This window comes from Colletotrichum tamarilloi (assembly GCF_030869305.1).
Source record: "Colletotrichum tamarilloi strain Tom-12 chromosome Unknown Scaffold_2.1, whole genome shotgun sequence".
NCBI lineage: Eukaryota > Fungi > Ascomycota > Sordariomycetes > Glomerellales > Glomerellaceae > Colletotrichum > Colletotrichum tamarilloi.
The window spans coordinates 62,036-77,008 of record NW_026849385.1 but is presented as its reverse complement, the minus strand read 5'-3'; the positions used below and the strand labels follow the sequence as shown (position 1 = coordinate 77,008).

The window sequence follows — 14,973 nt, the reverse complement described above, 5'->3', positions numbered from 1 at the left end:
CTGGCCGCCACTGCCACGCCAGGAGGGTGTGCTTAGATCTCGATCATTTCTCAAAGAGTACATGTTCCCCGTGATGAAGTGGCGGTGTTTTTGGTTGATTCCGTTCTGTTGTATCTCAGCTTCGGTCAGCTTGACTCCGTCGTTGGGCGTGCAACACGAAAGTTCGGATACCCTGGCTCGGTCTCGCATCCTTAATCATCCATGGAAGTTTAAGGAAAGTTAAACTAGGGTCAGACCCGTACAGTCGGACCCGCGCATTCGGTACGAAGTACTGCTCTTCGTCTGAAATGACTCGTCAGTCGCTACAACGGCTTCATTAACTTTAACAAGTTGTCCGACTAATCTTGTCTCTGTACAAACGACATGACTAGAGCTACTGACGATCCATGCTACTCAGCAGTGTCAGCATGTCCGACTTCAAGGACTAGGGATAGGGGGGAGAGAGCTAGCGAACACCTCGCGCAGCCTATAATACGATAACCCAGGTTTCTGAAATTTGTAGACGAAGCGTCGTGAGGCAGAACTCTATTAGAAAGTTGACCGTTCGACTCCGCCGACCGGCTGGGGTTGATCTGCCCCAAATGTCAGAATGAGAGCGATGGGATGCATATATGGCACCTGAATCCGATCATGTGGCTGACTTCGTCAGAATTCTCTCCATCTCTTTCACTTTTGAGGTTCCGTCAATCAAGACGGCCAATTAACAGATATGGTTTTCAACAATACCAAGACAGAATATTCGGAGGTGCACCAGAGCGAAGAGGGATCCGAAGGCGAAGGAAGCTCAAGAATGCTGCCCCAGCCTGACCGCTTCACGCACTCTGCTTATCGCATGCTGATGGTATCGACCTTCTTGTGCTGCATTGTTTCTGTTGCTATTGGCTTCTTCTTGGGTACCTACGGCTTCAGTTTGGGTTCAAGGCAGACCTCATGTGCCACTGAGCCGAAGAAAGTCGATTCTGTTACCGGGCTTGGCATGGCCACTATTGATGAGGCACCTTTCATCACCGACGGTATGTGATAAGTATACTGCTGCCATAGCAAGAAGCTGACCAAAGTGACGCAGTGCCACTTGTCCGAAAGAAGTTTGAGCACGACTCTTCGTACAACTTCACAGCCCCGGGAGCGAACCAGAGATGGCTCGATCTGATCTCATGTAAGTCCCATTCGATGCCGCCCACTCAACATTCAACTCTGGAGCGCTGCATAATTCATGCTCCTTGTCATGCTGCGGATCAAAACTTACCCTATCAAATGAAGTTGGCAAGCCTTTCGTTGCGCTGAATGACCCGTCCAAATATGGCCTCCCGGACTACTTCCACAAAGACGCTCTCCAACCCGAAGGTCTACAACCTGTGGCCTGGAATGTTTTCCATCAGCTACATTGCTTGGTATGATTACACTCTAGAAGATGGCCCTTGATATAACGTGCTGTCGTAGCTTATATGCTTGTGAACAGGTTTGCTTCCGCACCACTTACATGAAGCTGGCTTTGGACTTGGACGGCGGCTACGATGTCTGCACTCGCCAACATATTGAGCATTGCCTCGAAAGTCTTCGTCAGGTAAGATAATTGCTGAATGCTCGAGAAAAGCCTCAACGGCCCACAAGATGACCACATGCTGACGAGCTACACCCAGGCCACCATGTGTGCTGGAAATATGAACATGGAACGATTTGAATTCATTCACTACCCAGGTCATGATGACTTTGTACCAAAGTTGGTCGGTCAGCACGAAATGCATACGTGCCGTGACTGGGACGCCATCAAGGGTGTCATCAAGAAGGTCAGGTCTGAGAACATTCCTGTCGACAAGTATGGCAAACGTGTGCCACAACCGTAACCTCGCCATAGCTACAAGATTGGCCTATTGAATCCATCAAAAATTGGCATTCCAAGAACAATTACTGTGACATCACAGCATTGGTGTCAAAGATTGATTTCAGGAGAAGCCCTCTACAACTGAGGATGGGGCGACGAGAAGGGCGTGAGAGCTAATCAAGATACCTGATGATCAGCGAGATCTAGATGAAACTGCTATTGCACTATTGTAACATGACCATTCACAGTAACTGCGTAATTGCAAAGTTTGGCAACCACGAAGATGGAAAGTTCCGCGTAACCTTGACTTTAACGGATATATAATTCAAGGCCGTTCACTCTGGGCTTTGGATAATCTTTTCTCCAATTCTTCCTTGAATATTGACTGCCCGTTACGCGACTCAGTCTGAGTATGAGTATATTACGATCCGGAATGTTCTATGTTAATTCATGAAAACCACTCCTGACACGACTAGTGGACATGATTCAGAACACAAGAGTCTTATTAGAACCTGACCCACGAACAAGGAATGAACATCGACTTCGACAGATCAGTCGATGCTTCAGCTTTCCTGCACACGTATACTCGCCTGTCAGTGGAGCTTTCAAATAAGGTTCTTGTCAATTAGATGCCGCCGGGCCGACCGGTGGGATATCAATGGACTAACAAAGTATTTTATATTAATGTCAACCCCAGTCACAACCATCGTATACATACGTAGTAGTTTGCTTGATTGATGCCGCCCCGGCTCAGGCCTACACTGACCTCGCAGTGAATGCTAGACCCGAGCCCGACGCTATCGATACTTTGGTCTCTCCAGATTGAGTAATTGTCGCCAGACCAAAGTTTCAGATCCTTGGGGCTCCTGGCTGGGGAGAAACCATGAGCAAATCTCGTCGCGTTGCTGTTGAACATTATCTGTGGATCTCCTTTACTCTTATGCTCCAGATCAATGAGTGAGTAGCTGGGCCGTATCGAGCTCGAAGTTTCCGGTAGGATGCATGTGCCTCGATTCACAATGTGGTCCAGTCTCTGCTGGGTGATTAGCCTGATGCTATTCTCTTGGGCGCCGCCTCCGCCTCCTAGTACCAAGAAGTTAGATGGAGAAGATGTCAGTGAATTTGACGATGCCGATGAGGGCCCTGTCGAAGTCGCTTTCGAGGGCGTGCTGTCGGACTGGAAGAAAGCAGAGCCCCTTGCCCGCGGGCTCTCTCGATGTTTCTACGACACCCCAACGCATCCCCAAGCTCAAGGTCGTCGGCTCGCCATCAGCCTTCTAAAATGTCTCCGCGGTGGACTTCTACTAGGAGGCTTTATCGAGCTGGCTGCTATGCTGACAGCCGCCCTCCCGCCCATTATCTTGCGTTGGCTTCTCGTAGCCTTACCAGAACCTACCAAAAACGCCAAAGTCTCAACAGCGGATGGGACTTTACAAGGTCGGCGGGAGAGCCACGACGCCGGGATGGCACATAGCTACGCTCTTGTCGCAGCCATGACACTCACACAGATGGCTGCTGGCATCCTCATCAACGCCTCGCGATACAGACTCGAAGGTGTTGGAGCCCAGGCAAAGGCTGCCCTCACGTACATCATCATGGACAAGGCCTTCCTGGCACCGCCCTCTTCGGCGGCAATTGTCTCATCTCAAACAGGCCAAGAATCAAAGAGAAGGGCAAAACAACAAATCTGGAACTCCGGCGCCGTCTTCAATCTCGCATCCGTGGAAACATCGCGCATAGAGGATTGCATCAGCGGTATCAACGCTATCTGGACTGTACCGGCTAGCTTTGTTCTCGCGATCCCCATGTTGGCCGCGAATATAGACACTTCATCGCTAGGTGGCATGGTGGTCTTGCTCCTAGGCCTCCCCATCTTCACCAACGTCGCTCTCCGCATCTGGGGCGAGCAAAAGGGTCTCAGCGGACTCTGCAGACGACGAGCAGCCTGCACGCAGCAAGTCATCCAAGGCATCCGCGGGATCAAACTCGCGGGGTGGGCTTCCCAGACCATGATCCTAAACAAGTTGTGCGGGATGAGGGTGGTGGAGATGGTCACGGCAAGCCGATTATGGCACAACCGCGCGGTGCTCGAAGCGGCGTGCGCCCTATTGCCGACATTGGCCTCAATGGCGAGTCTCATCCTCTATCACACGCTCCACGAGGGCGTACCCGATCCAGCAAAGGCTTTCTCATCCTTTGCTCTGTTCTTAGCGCTCAAACCACATGTGAACCGCGCAGCACAGGCTGCAGTGCAGTTGCAGGATTTACTGGTGGGATGCCGCGCAATTGAGCAGTGGTTAGAGACGGAAGAGCCTGGAGAAACGATGGCGAATTCCGTAGACTGGGCAGTTGACGTAGCTCAGGACACAGTGGTTTGCTGGCCAGCTACAACTGAAGATGGCGATTTCGTACTGTCTTTTGACACCAATATTCAGGTCACGAAAGGTGAGCTGATAGCTGTCTGTGGTGCGCCTGGATCTGGTAAATCATCTCTCCTATGTGCAGTCGCAGGTCAAATGTGCCTTGATTCTGGCGGCTTAGAACTGGGCATCGGGTCAAAGGTGGCCATGGCTGGTCAGATACCATGGCTAAGGAAAGGAACGATCCGCAGCAATATCCTCTTCGACCAAAAGTTCGACGAGGTCAGATATTGGAAAGTGGTCAGCGCTTCGGCTCTCCTGGGCGATATCGACAGAATGCCTCGCAGGGATCTCACTATTATTGGCTCCGGAGGCCAAGGTCTCTCAAGCGGCCAAGCTCAACGTGTCAGTCTGGCCCGAGCCATGTATTCGGATGCTGACATTGTCCTCATTGACGATTGTCTCCGTAATCTTGACCCTGCAACAGGAAAGGCAGCGTTTGAAGGTGGAATTTGCAGCTTGTTGGAGAACAAAACGCGCCTGATCGCAACAAACCAGGCTTGGGTGGCCCGCCGATGTGACCGGGTGCTGTGGCTCGACAATGGACGTGCCAGCGAGCTGAGGTCTCTGGATAGACTTGAACAACACTTACCATCCATCGGAACGGACGAGTCTCCTCAGACCAAGACGATGCAACCGCTACCAGAACAGCCCTCATCGCATGCGGATGCAGTACAAGTAGCAGGCCCGACTACTACACGTGCCTCTGTTGTAACAGCACCACAAGCAAATGCTAGAGTACAAAAGTCCTTCGACTGGTACCTGGAACTCGTGGGTGGCCCAAGAGCAACGTCCACAGCAGCAGGCATTGTCTTTTGCTGGCAAGTAACCGCCGCCGTCCTCGTGCTTTGGCTTTCACTGTGGACTTCTGATCGGTTAGGGCTGTCGGGTCTCGCGTCAGTAGCAATCTTCGCTATGCTAGGATTTGGAGAGGCGATACTGGCGTATGTGCTGTGCCTGAACATCACGGGAAAGATGTTGCAAGCGAGCCATAGCCTGTGGGAGCGATCAGTGAGACGTGTGGTCGGGGCACCCATGAGGTTCTTCCAAAGCCACTCCTTGGGAAGCATCATGGATCGCCTCTCCAAAGATGTAGATACGACCGATAGAGAGCTGATCGAGGCAACGCGCAATGCCACCCTCCATCTGGCGCGCCTATTGGGTGGAGTTGCCCTGATGTTGGCAATGCAGATCAATGTATGTACCTTTCACATGCTCACGAAAGATTTGTGCTCACAATAGTTCCTCCAGCTTGTCCTTGTTGTAGTACCAGGCCTAGCCGCCGTCGTCATTATGATGCGCCGTTACGCTCCTCGTTTGAAGACAGCTCGATCTCGCGAAGCTGAGTTACGGTCCCGTGTGAACGCTGCATTCAGCGAGAGCGTGGACGGCGCTAGCTGCATCTCTGTTTACAAGACCGAAATATCGGCTCGGTCCCTTCTAGTCAAACGGCTAAACGCTTGGAGTAATATCCGCTTGCTAGCCGCCGCAAACCTACGCTGGCTTGAAGTGAGACTTGATGCTATCGTGGCCAGTACTATTGGGCTCACGGGTCTATTTGTAGTGACTGCCTCAGGTTCATTATCTCCTTCTATCATTGGCCTGATAATGAGTCAAGCGTTGGTGCTACCGGCATCCCTGAGACAAGGCATGAGATTCTCTACGAGCGCCCTTCAGTCAATGGTCGCAGTTGACCGCCTGGCAGCTTATGCAACCAGTCTACCTCGTGAGGGCGAGACGGAGCGTGCCTTGGGTTACCGCTTTTCTCTCGAGCAATCGTGGCCGAACTCCGGGGAGATAGTTGTTCGGAACATGAGTGTCTCTCACCGTCAAGAAAATCTCCAGGAGACATCCTCTGCTCTGCAGCAAATATCTTTCACCATCCCAGGCGATACGCATGTTGCGGTTGTAGGACCTACGGGTGGAGGTAAATCGACTCTTGTCGCCCTACTACTCCGCTTACTCGATCCCACAATGGGCACCGTCACCCTGGATGGCATACCAATGGTGGACATTCCGTTACATGTCTTGAGGTCCCATCTCGTTGCAGTCCCTCACGATGCCGCCTCATTTCCCAGTAGCACTGTCCGAGAGGCTGTCGATCCAGAAACCAGCCATTCTCGTGACGAAATCAGTCGTCTACTGTCGGATTTGGACAGGGTGGCCGGGCTGCACAGTCAGGTTCCTCTCGTACTCGACAAGCTTGTTGACGAGCAGGTCGCTCAAGGAACAGGGAGGGCACAACTGATTGCCTTAGCGTCCATGATACTTCAGAAACCACGGGTATGTGTGCTGGACGAGACTCTGGGAGGATTTAGCGTCCAAGCGGATGTTGAAATTACGAAGATGGTAAAAGAGACACTGAAGGGTAGTACAATGATAGCGGTCACGCATCGCATGGAGTCTGCTATGCTTTTTGATCGAGTGCTCGTCCTTGACCAGGGCAGGATAGAGGCCTATGGAGACATCATGGCTGTGTGGAATAACAGTGTGTTTTTTAGGAAGGCGTGCGATAGAGACGGAGTCACACTCGAAAAGATTAGGAGATTTAGAATAGAGAATTAAGTGACAATAGTTGTGGCCAGTAGAAGATGTCAGTCTTCAAATGAAGGAAGCATACGCATATGAATTCCATGTCGAAAGGTAGTTAGTTGCCTATTGAATTCTAGACCGTAAAAATAATGGAGCTGGGCATTCATTTATTCAAAGGCGCGCCTTCTCCTACGTGGTGGTGAGTGGTAGTCTGTGTGCCAAATTCCGAAGTAATCCCGACACCAGCCACACCTCGGTGAGGCCCCAGGTGTCCCCGGACCTGTAGTGGGGCCGCATTGTTAGGAATGTGAGCCGAAGCTCCAGTCGAGAGTCCAACCCAGCCGACTACATCGTGGAGGGGCTGCATCCTCCTACTGGTGATCCTGCGCGCGCAAATACAACTCCCGATTTTTGGATGCGCCTTCCTCAATATTCGACCAACATCTTCCATACACACATACATCATAACATGCGATAACTGAGGCCGAAGGCTTCATCACAGTCACCATGTCTGTGATTCTTTGCACAGGTGAGTTCTCTTGAGCCTTGAGGAACCTTTACCTCTTTCTCTCGGTCGACAAAGCATTGGAATCGGTCACTAACCTTGTCCAAGCGGGTTACGACCACACAATCAGGTACGAAACTATTCAAGGCTCAATCCCGACCGCCGAATAATTGGAAATCTTTGACTGACAATCATTCTCCGAATACAGGTTCTGGGAGGCCCTCTCGGGCATTTGTTCCCGTACGATCCAGCACCCAGACTCCCAGGTCAATCGCCTCTGCATCTCTCCCGACAAGCGCTTCCTCGCCGCCGCAGGCCACCACACGGTCAAACTCTACGATATCAAGTCCACGAACCCGAACCCACTGCTTACCTTCGAGGGCCATACTGGCAACATCACCGGCGTCGCTTTCCACTGCGAGGGCAAGTGGATGGTGACCAGCTCCGAGGATGGCACCGTCAAGATTTGGGAGACACGCAGTGGCCAGGTCCAGCGCTCCTACAACCACGGCTGTCCCGCCAACGACGTCGTGATCCATCCTAACCAGGGCGAAATCATCAGTTGTGATCGCCAGGGCAGCGTCCGTGTCTGGGACCTTGCCGAGAACAACTGCTCCCACCAGCTGATTCCCGAGGAGGACGTTTCGGTCTCAAGCGTCACGGTCGCCAGCGACGGCTCTCTGCTTTGCGCTGCGAATAATGGTGTAAGCTTCTCACGGTTGCCTACAGACATAGAATGCGACACCAGAACTAACGACTAACTAGGGCAACGTATTCGTGTGGCAGCTGCTGCAGGCCTACGACCGAACCCAGCTCCTTCCAGTAACTCACTTCAATGCGCACAAGGAGTACATCACGCGCATTCTCCTCTCGCCCGACGTCAAGAAGCTCGCAACTTGCAGCGCCGACCACACCGCCCGCATCTGGGAGGTCAAGGACCTGGAGCCTGCCCCCGACCAGGAGCCTAAGCCGTTCCCGCTCGAGGCCACCCTCACGGGCCACCAGCGCTGGGTCTGGGACTGCGCGTTCAGCGCCGATTCTGCCTATTTGGTGACGGCCTGTTCCGACCACTATGCCCGGCTGTGGGAGCTTCACAGCCAGCAGATCATTCGCCAGTACAATGGTCACCACAGAGGCGCCGTCTGTGTCGCCCTCAACGACTACTCCGAGTCTGCTAGATAACGATTTGGGGAGGGTTTTACTAGGGAGGACACGTCTGCGTTGGTTGGTTCATTGGTCTACAAAAGGCTTTTCCTTCAATCATGGCTTGTAACTTTTCTTCATTATGACTTTTGGGGATTGGGTTGGCGGGGCGTCCGGGACAGTCCTTTGTATCGCATTCACAGATGAGGCTGCGGCCGTCTGCATTACAGATTCTCAATTGGCAGGCTTTACTGCTACATGAACATTACTTGCAACATCGTGGTATCCCGCACCCCTTAACGCCGTAAATGCTGCAAACTTTGTCTTGTCTTGCTGCGATTATCACCTACCATCCATCTCCCCAGCCTTCATCGTCATCGTCGTCCTTTGGCTTCATGTCGATCTTCTTCGCTACCGCAGGCTTAGCAGCCGGCTTCGACACCAGAGGCTTCTTCGCTGCTGTTGTTGACTTCGAGAGGCCCTTTGGCAGCGGCTTGCTTCCTCCGGTCTTCTTCTGGGATTGCGCCGCCAGCCAGCCGGCGAAATCTGGCTCTGCACCGTCGTCAAATGGAGTTGCGCTGGCCGTAGTTGCCTTCTTAGCCGACGAGCTGCTGTTGGTGGTTGGCTCTCCCCAACCGTCATCGTCTCCAAGATCGCCCCAAGCGTCTCCGCCGTCGTCCGCAGGTTCCGGGTTGAAGGCGTCTGCCACGACCGACGACGGTGTTCGCGACATTGGCGGGGGGGACTTGACCGCCTGACGATGCAGAGCCGAAGCTGACGAGGTGGTCGGCCTTTTCGCGTCGGGGCCTGGCGATGGAGTCGGCTTGGGAGACGCAGCGCCTGAGCCGTTGGAGGTTTGCATCTCACCGTTCGCAGTCGAAATCTTGTTGGTGAAAGAGGAGATGGCCCACCCGGCCCAGGATGCTGCCGAGGCCTCGTTGGGTTGGGGAGTGCTCATGCGAGGTCCGCCAGCGCCTTCTGCGGCCTGAGGAGGCAGAGCGGTTTCTGGCATGTTGGAGGCGGCCTTCCTGACCTGCTTCAGGTAAACGTCCATCGTCTTGCTCGCCTGGTCACGGATCACCTTCTCCTTGTCAATCAGCAAGGGGCAGACCGCGGGCATTATCCTCAAAGCCACATCCTCGTCGGAGAAGCAATCTCCTGTGACGCCGAGGGCCATTAGCGAGGCATTTCGGGCATGCACAAATGGATCACGCAGGGACCTGGTGAAGGCAGCGATGAGCACCTTGGCTCTCGAAGATGTTCCAAGGTTTTTGGCAATCTTTCCCAGACAAATTGTGGTGTTTGTTCGAATGCCCGGCTGTTCATCGTTGGCGGCCTTGGCGAGGTACTTGAGCAGCTCTCCATTGATGGTACGATCAGACAACTTCCCAATGATGACTAAAACCGACTTCAAAGTCTGTTCTCGGACAACTGGCGCCACGTCTGTGAAGCCAGTGACGAGCTGTGGGAAGATCTTGTCGTTGACCACTTTTTGTGTTAACCGATCGATCATCAATGGCAGGCTATCGAGAAGGCAGACGCGGATCGCTCGATCGGGGTTGGCGAATAGCCGGATTACGACGGGTGTGATCTTTGAGTCAAAATCCTCGTTTGAAAGCTTGGCTGCAATTTTCATTACGACACTGAAGGCCTTCGGGCCGCCGCCGCCAAACTCAACTGACTTGATGAGCTCCGGGAGAATCTTCATCTTGAAGAAGTCTTCGGGGAAATCGTCCGTCAGTTGATCGAGATCACTGTATGGGTCAGTTACATGCTTAACATACTTGACTCGACATCAAAGGACCTACTCGAGGAATGCCTCTCTCTCACTCTCAGTCTTCACACCCAGATTCTCGATTCCTTCTGTCAGTTTGATTAAGGGGCTGTCAAAGAAAGATCCACTCCGTTGTCCTTGTTCTAGGAAATGGCCAACGCTAACACGCGCCTTAGGGTTTGGGTTGACGAGACGCTTGTAACTTTGTTGCATGGTCGGAGGAATGCTCTTCGTCTGCCCGGCTTGATCAGAGCCCATGAAGTCGCCGTTGAAGACTTCAAATATCATACATCCGAAACCAAATGAGTCCACTGCGGAATGCGGGCTCTTCTTGATGGCATCCCAGCCACCACGAGCAAGCTCAGGTGGCGCATATCGCCCTGAATCTGGGACCAAGCTGCCGTATGTCTAAGCCTCGATGTCAGTAAATGTGTTGCCCAAGATCAAGGAGGAATACCTACGTATATCACTGCTTCGTCGTCTTTCACATTGCTCAGAACCTCAAACCCGCTCATCTTCCACTCCCCACTCTCAGATGTGTACACAGAGCCAACCCTTAGGTTGCCGTGTATTGATGAAGCCTCATCATTGATAAATTTGATGGTGCGCTTTGGGAAAAATTAGTCTTCCCGCTCAACTATATTATCAACCCAACATACCGCAACGCTGCTCAATCCCCATTTTATCGTTTCTGGCGTGAGGCTCTTTCTCTTCACATGCCATCGTAGAGGCACCACTCGCTCGGTCGCAATGTAGATATATGTATCGGTCTGCATAGTCTTGTGAGACAAAGCTCCGTGTAAGGTAGTCAAGGGCCGCCCTTACCTCCACGGTATCCAACACCTTGATGACACCTGGGTGTCGTAAGGTCCTCAGCTTTCGCAGTGCGTTCTTCGCCAGGGGTAGTCGGGACTTGTTGGCGGCAATATCAAAGGAGAAAATACTGCAGTTGGAACCGTCTTCCTGTCAAGGGGCGTTAGATGTTGGGCTGTCGATTGCGTCGTCGGGTAGCTAGACATACTCGCTTGGTGCCATTGTTCAATGTCCATATGGACTCGTCGATGTCTACCTTGTCGCCAAAGCTATAAGGGAATGGTGGCCCCTGTGCAATGGCAGAGGCCACTGCTGACTTGAGGAAATTCATCTTGCTCTACCAAATCCGAGAGAGTATTCAGGAAGCCAGGATCTGGTCAATCGGCGACTGCTGGTCTCAAAATTGTATATTTGGCGGAAGGGGCAACGCACGCGCTGCGAGTGCTGAGGTAGGCAGGGAGCTTCGGGCAACTTGGCGACAAGATAGTGGACCGTTGACACTGGAACAGGGGACCACGGGCAGCAGCTCATGCCTGAAGATCCCCGCGCTAGGCTATTTTGGATGGAGGGGTGATACGGGTGACAAATGATCCGTTCGCCGATGTTTTGGGTGGGCCCGGATGCAAATCGATGGTGCCCCGTCAAGGTCGTTCCGTCTGTTAACGAAGCTAGGCAAGGATTACCCAGAGGCCCTCCAGTGAATTCAAGCAAGCGACCTTCATCAACCTCCACTGAACGCAACGCGAGGCGAGAGCCTCAGCAACCCGACCAGCCTTGCGACTCGACAAAAGCTTGGTTTGCCCTGAGCATTCGCGCAGCTACGAAGAGAAACTTGATCACAACTCTGCGTTCACAACAAGACTCAATCATTTTCAATCGATTTCAACCCGGTCCCAAAGCTCTTTATCTTCCTAACCCATGCCAAAGTGTCGTGTGCTGGCGGCCGAAGGCGCGACTCTGAGGGAGCAGGCGATTCTCCAACGGGTAAGTGCGATTTTGCTTCTCCAAGGCCTTGATGTCCTTCCCCGACCCCCAACACACATTTCTTACGCGCAGTGATGACTACTGGTAAAAGGTCCGATCGAAAAGGATTCTTCTGGGTTTGTTGTCTCATCTTGTTACCGTTCAATGGCCGTTCTTGACGAATGAGCCACGTCCTCATCCTCGCAAGGCTTTCGCCGAGCGAAAAGCATACGCGACAGACGGAGCTGCTTAAACAATGCAGTATACCAATATAGGATTGAGAAGCGAAATGAACATGACCTCATTTTGGAGTTCTGCTACGAGTTACCCAAACGGAGTAGGACCAAAGGCTCAGGAAGACAAGTAAAATGGTTCAAGATGAGACTACGAACCCGCTGCGGTCCCCAATATGACGACCAAAATGACTGAAAAGACCTGAGCGCACACTTTATTTCTACAACTGTCATCATTTGGCTCCAACTTGTTTTGAAGGACCTTCCAGGTCCCGTCTAACGTCAGGTTGAACTTTAAGCTAACCTTACTTCAGTAGAACCCTCCTGTCGTGCACCTCTGGCCACCTAATCTCCAAGTCCCAGACCATGAAGAGAAAGGAACCCATCCTCGCTGTGTACTTCTTGCTCGACACGTTGTTCCGAATTTGAATTAGGGCGCACTACTCAGCTCGACTTTTGCCAACGGTTTTCCGAGAGACTCAAACATCCAATCTTAACGACGTATCTTCGTTGACTTCAGCACTTGGGCAACGGCCTTTCGCCCTTTAGAGCAGGTCTGGCTAGGCAACAAGGCTTTCGAGATCTACTAACCCCGACCCTGTGTCCGTGGAAACCCATCTCAGCAAGTTGATAGAATCGAGATATCTTCATGAAGAACCAGGCCGCTAGGAGATGGAGTCCCTTCGTCAGCAGTCTACAAAACGGTGTGCCGAAGATGGATGCGATTCCAGTGCTCTCAATGGGACTCTTTGCCTACGCCATCAAGCAGAAAGGAGGATTGCTCGAGGCAGTGCTGCGCATCTTGCTGCCGGCTCATCTGGACGCGCGCCCCCAAGGCCCTCAGTGGTGCAGAACCCATCGCAGAACGTAGGGCGAGTTGGTCATGACGACCAGTCGAGAAGCAGCCAGTCCCATTCAGGTGGCAGGGATTTTCGAGACGAACCAGCACACGCTTTTCAGGGCGCCCATGCCACAGTCAGAAGGACGAATCTGCCGGCCGATCTCATGGGAAAACTGGCAATGACAGCTAGAAAGACAGCTGGGGCAAAAGCTCCTCCTAAGAAGCGCATGGAAGAAGAGACTCATCCAAGGTTCCACACTACTTCTGCGCAAACTCACACTCCTGAGTCTGTCTCACCAATTAACCATGAAACTCTCCCTCCTGGCACGTTCAATCCTTTTCGGCCACTTCTTAATCAAGTGCACTCGCCATCACAAGACCAGACGAAGCGATTATCTAGCAGTACCGATACAAACCAGCGCATATCGCAGACGTCTGCAACCGTCGAACAGGTGCAACCAAGGGGAAAGAAGACATGGGGATACAACTCGGCACGGGCTTTTTCAGGGGGATATCGACCAGGTCAAAGCTCTCGAGCATCTCAAGAGTCCGCGATGATGCCAGGTACTAAGAATGCGTCGCATGCCGCTCGCGATTCGAGCACTCGGCTGGATGCCGAAAGCAACAGAAGTCAACTTGGAGGAAGGACTTCCATTGCACCTTCGGCATCTACGCTATCTGGGAACAGAAGCTTCGATGCGCTGCCTCACGTCAGTACTAAGAGTCTGCCGCCAATGCATGTGAAATCGGCGCCATCGGCATCACGATCAGCTTCAACAAGCAGATTCACGTCTTCGGCCGGCAAGCGTAGAAGGCTTGACAGTACTGACACAACATCCGAGTCATCGTCGTCATTCAGCTCTTCTGATGAAGATCTTGATGACGATGATGACGAGATCGATGATAGGGCTCCAGAGCAGGCAAAGGTAGTCATTGGGCATCCCCATTCGTCCACTTACCTTGGAGCACCAGCAACTTTGAATGCTTCACAGTCCACATCTTCTTTGGGACTTCCTGGCGCCAATCTCGAGGCGTCACGTTCACGTTCTTCGAGAAATGAGGATACCAGTCGCCTGGGTGCCGTGTTTAGGCCTATTGTGCTCAGCTCTTCCTCTGACGAGGACGAAGATGGTAGACGGGAGAAAGATGGGAGAATACGGCAGCCAAAACTTGCCAACTGGCAGAGTCATAATCACGTCCTTTTGCCGAATGGCACACTTCGACAAGGCTCGACACTAGGGAGGGCCGGCCCACAGAATCGCTATCAACAGGATCCGAAGTCCAGTTCTTCCCGCAAAACGAAGAGACTGACCTGTGAAGAGCGTCGACTCCAGCTTTGCGCCGACTTTGAATTCACCAAGTTCGACGCCATGATATATAGCCAGCCCGGCGCCACGAGACCTCCTCTGGGGGTGTATACTCTGGCTGCGACAGTAGAGACCTCGAAAGGAGCCTCGACACCTGGTGCAGATGACGGCCGCTTTCATATGAAGCTTGACCCTCGCATCCACTGGCCACATAATCGCAGCGACCAGTGGTACAAGTCGAAGATGGAGGAAATCAAAGCCCGAGGTGGCCGCAAGGCGAACTTCGGCAAAGCAGCCAAGCGTATGCGACAGCAGCGCTTGGCAGAAGAGCGCCAGGAAGAGGAAGACAATTTGGCCTCCGCGAGGGGCGAGCCACGGCCGTGGTCCCACCATAGACACATGGACTTCGGCGATGTCCCTGAAGAGGAGTTGCCAATCTATGTCCGCAGGAACGAGGAGTGGGTGCGGGGAGCGGCCTGGATGCGCAAGATACATGAAGAGAGTCAGCGGAGGGATGCTCGTCGTGCCGCTGAGCTCTTCAAGGAGCATCTCGCCTCAAATGGTCGGTAACCTGAAGCACGATGACCAGTGCAGCCGATTGATGGCTGCAAGTCTGTGTT

General features: G+C 52.7%; 5 protein-coding genes across 5 annotated transcripts; 4 read left to right on the top strand and 1 right to left on the bottom strand.

Annotated features, from left to right (window-relative positions):
• Positions 1 to 709: 709 nt before the first annotated feature.
• Positions 710 to 1,844, top strand: CTAM01_00657 (uncharacterized protein; the record flags this gene model as incomplete). Its single annotated transcript, XM_060516706.1, has 5 exons — positions 710 to 1,013; positions 1,067 to 1,156; positions 1,261 to 1,391; positions 1,460 to 1,564; positions 1,641 to 1,844. The coding sequence occupies 5 exons, from the start codon at positions 710 to 712 to the stop codon at positions 1,842 to 1,844; spliced, it is 834 nt and encodes a 277-aa protein (XP_060388168.1).
• A 997-nt stretch (positions 1,845 to 2,841) lies between these two features.
• On the top strand, positions 2,842 to 6,807 carry CTAM01_00656 (ABC transporter; the record flags this gene model as incomplete). The annotated part of the gene is made up of 2 exons (XM_060516705.1): positions 2,842 to 5,439; positions 5,494 to 6,807. 2 exons carry the CDS (start codon positions 2,842 to 2,844, stop codon positions 6,805 to 6,807), a joined length of 3,912 nt encoding a protein of 1,303 aa, XP_060388167.1.
• A 474-nt stretch (positions 6,808 to 7,281) lies between these two features.
• Positions 7,282 to 8,461, top strand: CTAM01_00655 (rapamycin complex subunit LST8 target; the record flags this gene model as incomplete). The annotated part of the gene is made up of 4 exons (XM_060516704.1): positions 7,282 to 7,303; positions 7,388 to 7,409; positions 7,488 to 7,983; positions 8,045 to 8,461. 4 exons carry the CDS (start codon positions 7,282 to 7,284, stop codon positions 8,459 to 8,461), a joined length of 957 nt encoding a protein of 318 aa, XP_060388166.1.
• A 307-nt stretch (positions 8,462 to 8,768) lies between these two features.
• Positions 8,769 to 11,340, bottom strand: CTAM01_00654 (uncharacterized protein; the record flags this gene model as incomplete). The annotated part of the gene is made up of 6 exons (XM_060516703.1): positions 8,769 to 10,176; positions 10,231 to 10,604; positions 10,658 to 10,804; positions 10,856 to 10,966; positions 11,022 to 11,159; positions 11,218 to 11,340. 6 exons carry the CDS (start codon positions 11,338 to 11,340, stop codon positions 8,769 to 8,771), a joined length of 2,301 nt encoding a protein of 766 aa, XP_060388165.1.
• Positions 11,341 to 13,600: 2,260 nt separating this feature from the next.
• Positions 13,601 to 14,923, top strand: CTAM01_00653 (uncharacterized protein; the record flags this gene model as incomplete). The annotated part of the gene is made up of 1 exon (XM_060516702.1): positions 13,601 to 14,923. One exon carries the CDS (start codon positions 13,601 to 13,603, stop codon positions 14,921 to 14,923), a length of 1,323 nt encoding a protein of 440 aa, XP_060388164.1.
• Between the last annotated feature and the right edge of the window lie 50 nt (positions 14,924 to 14,973).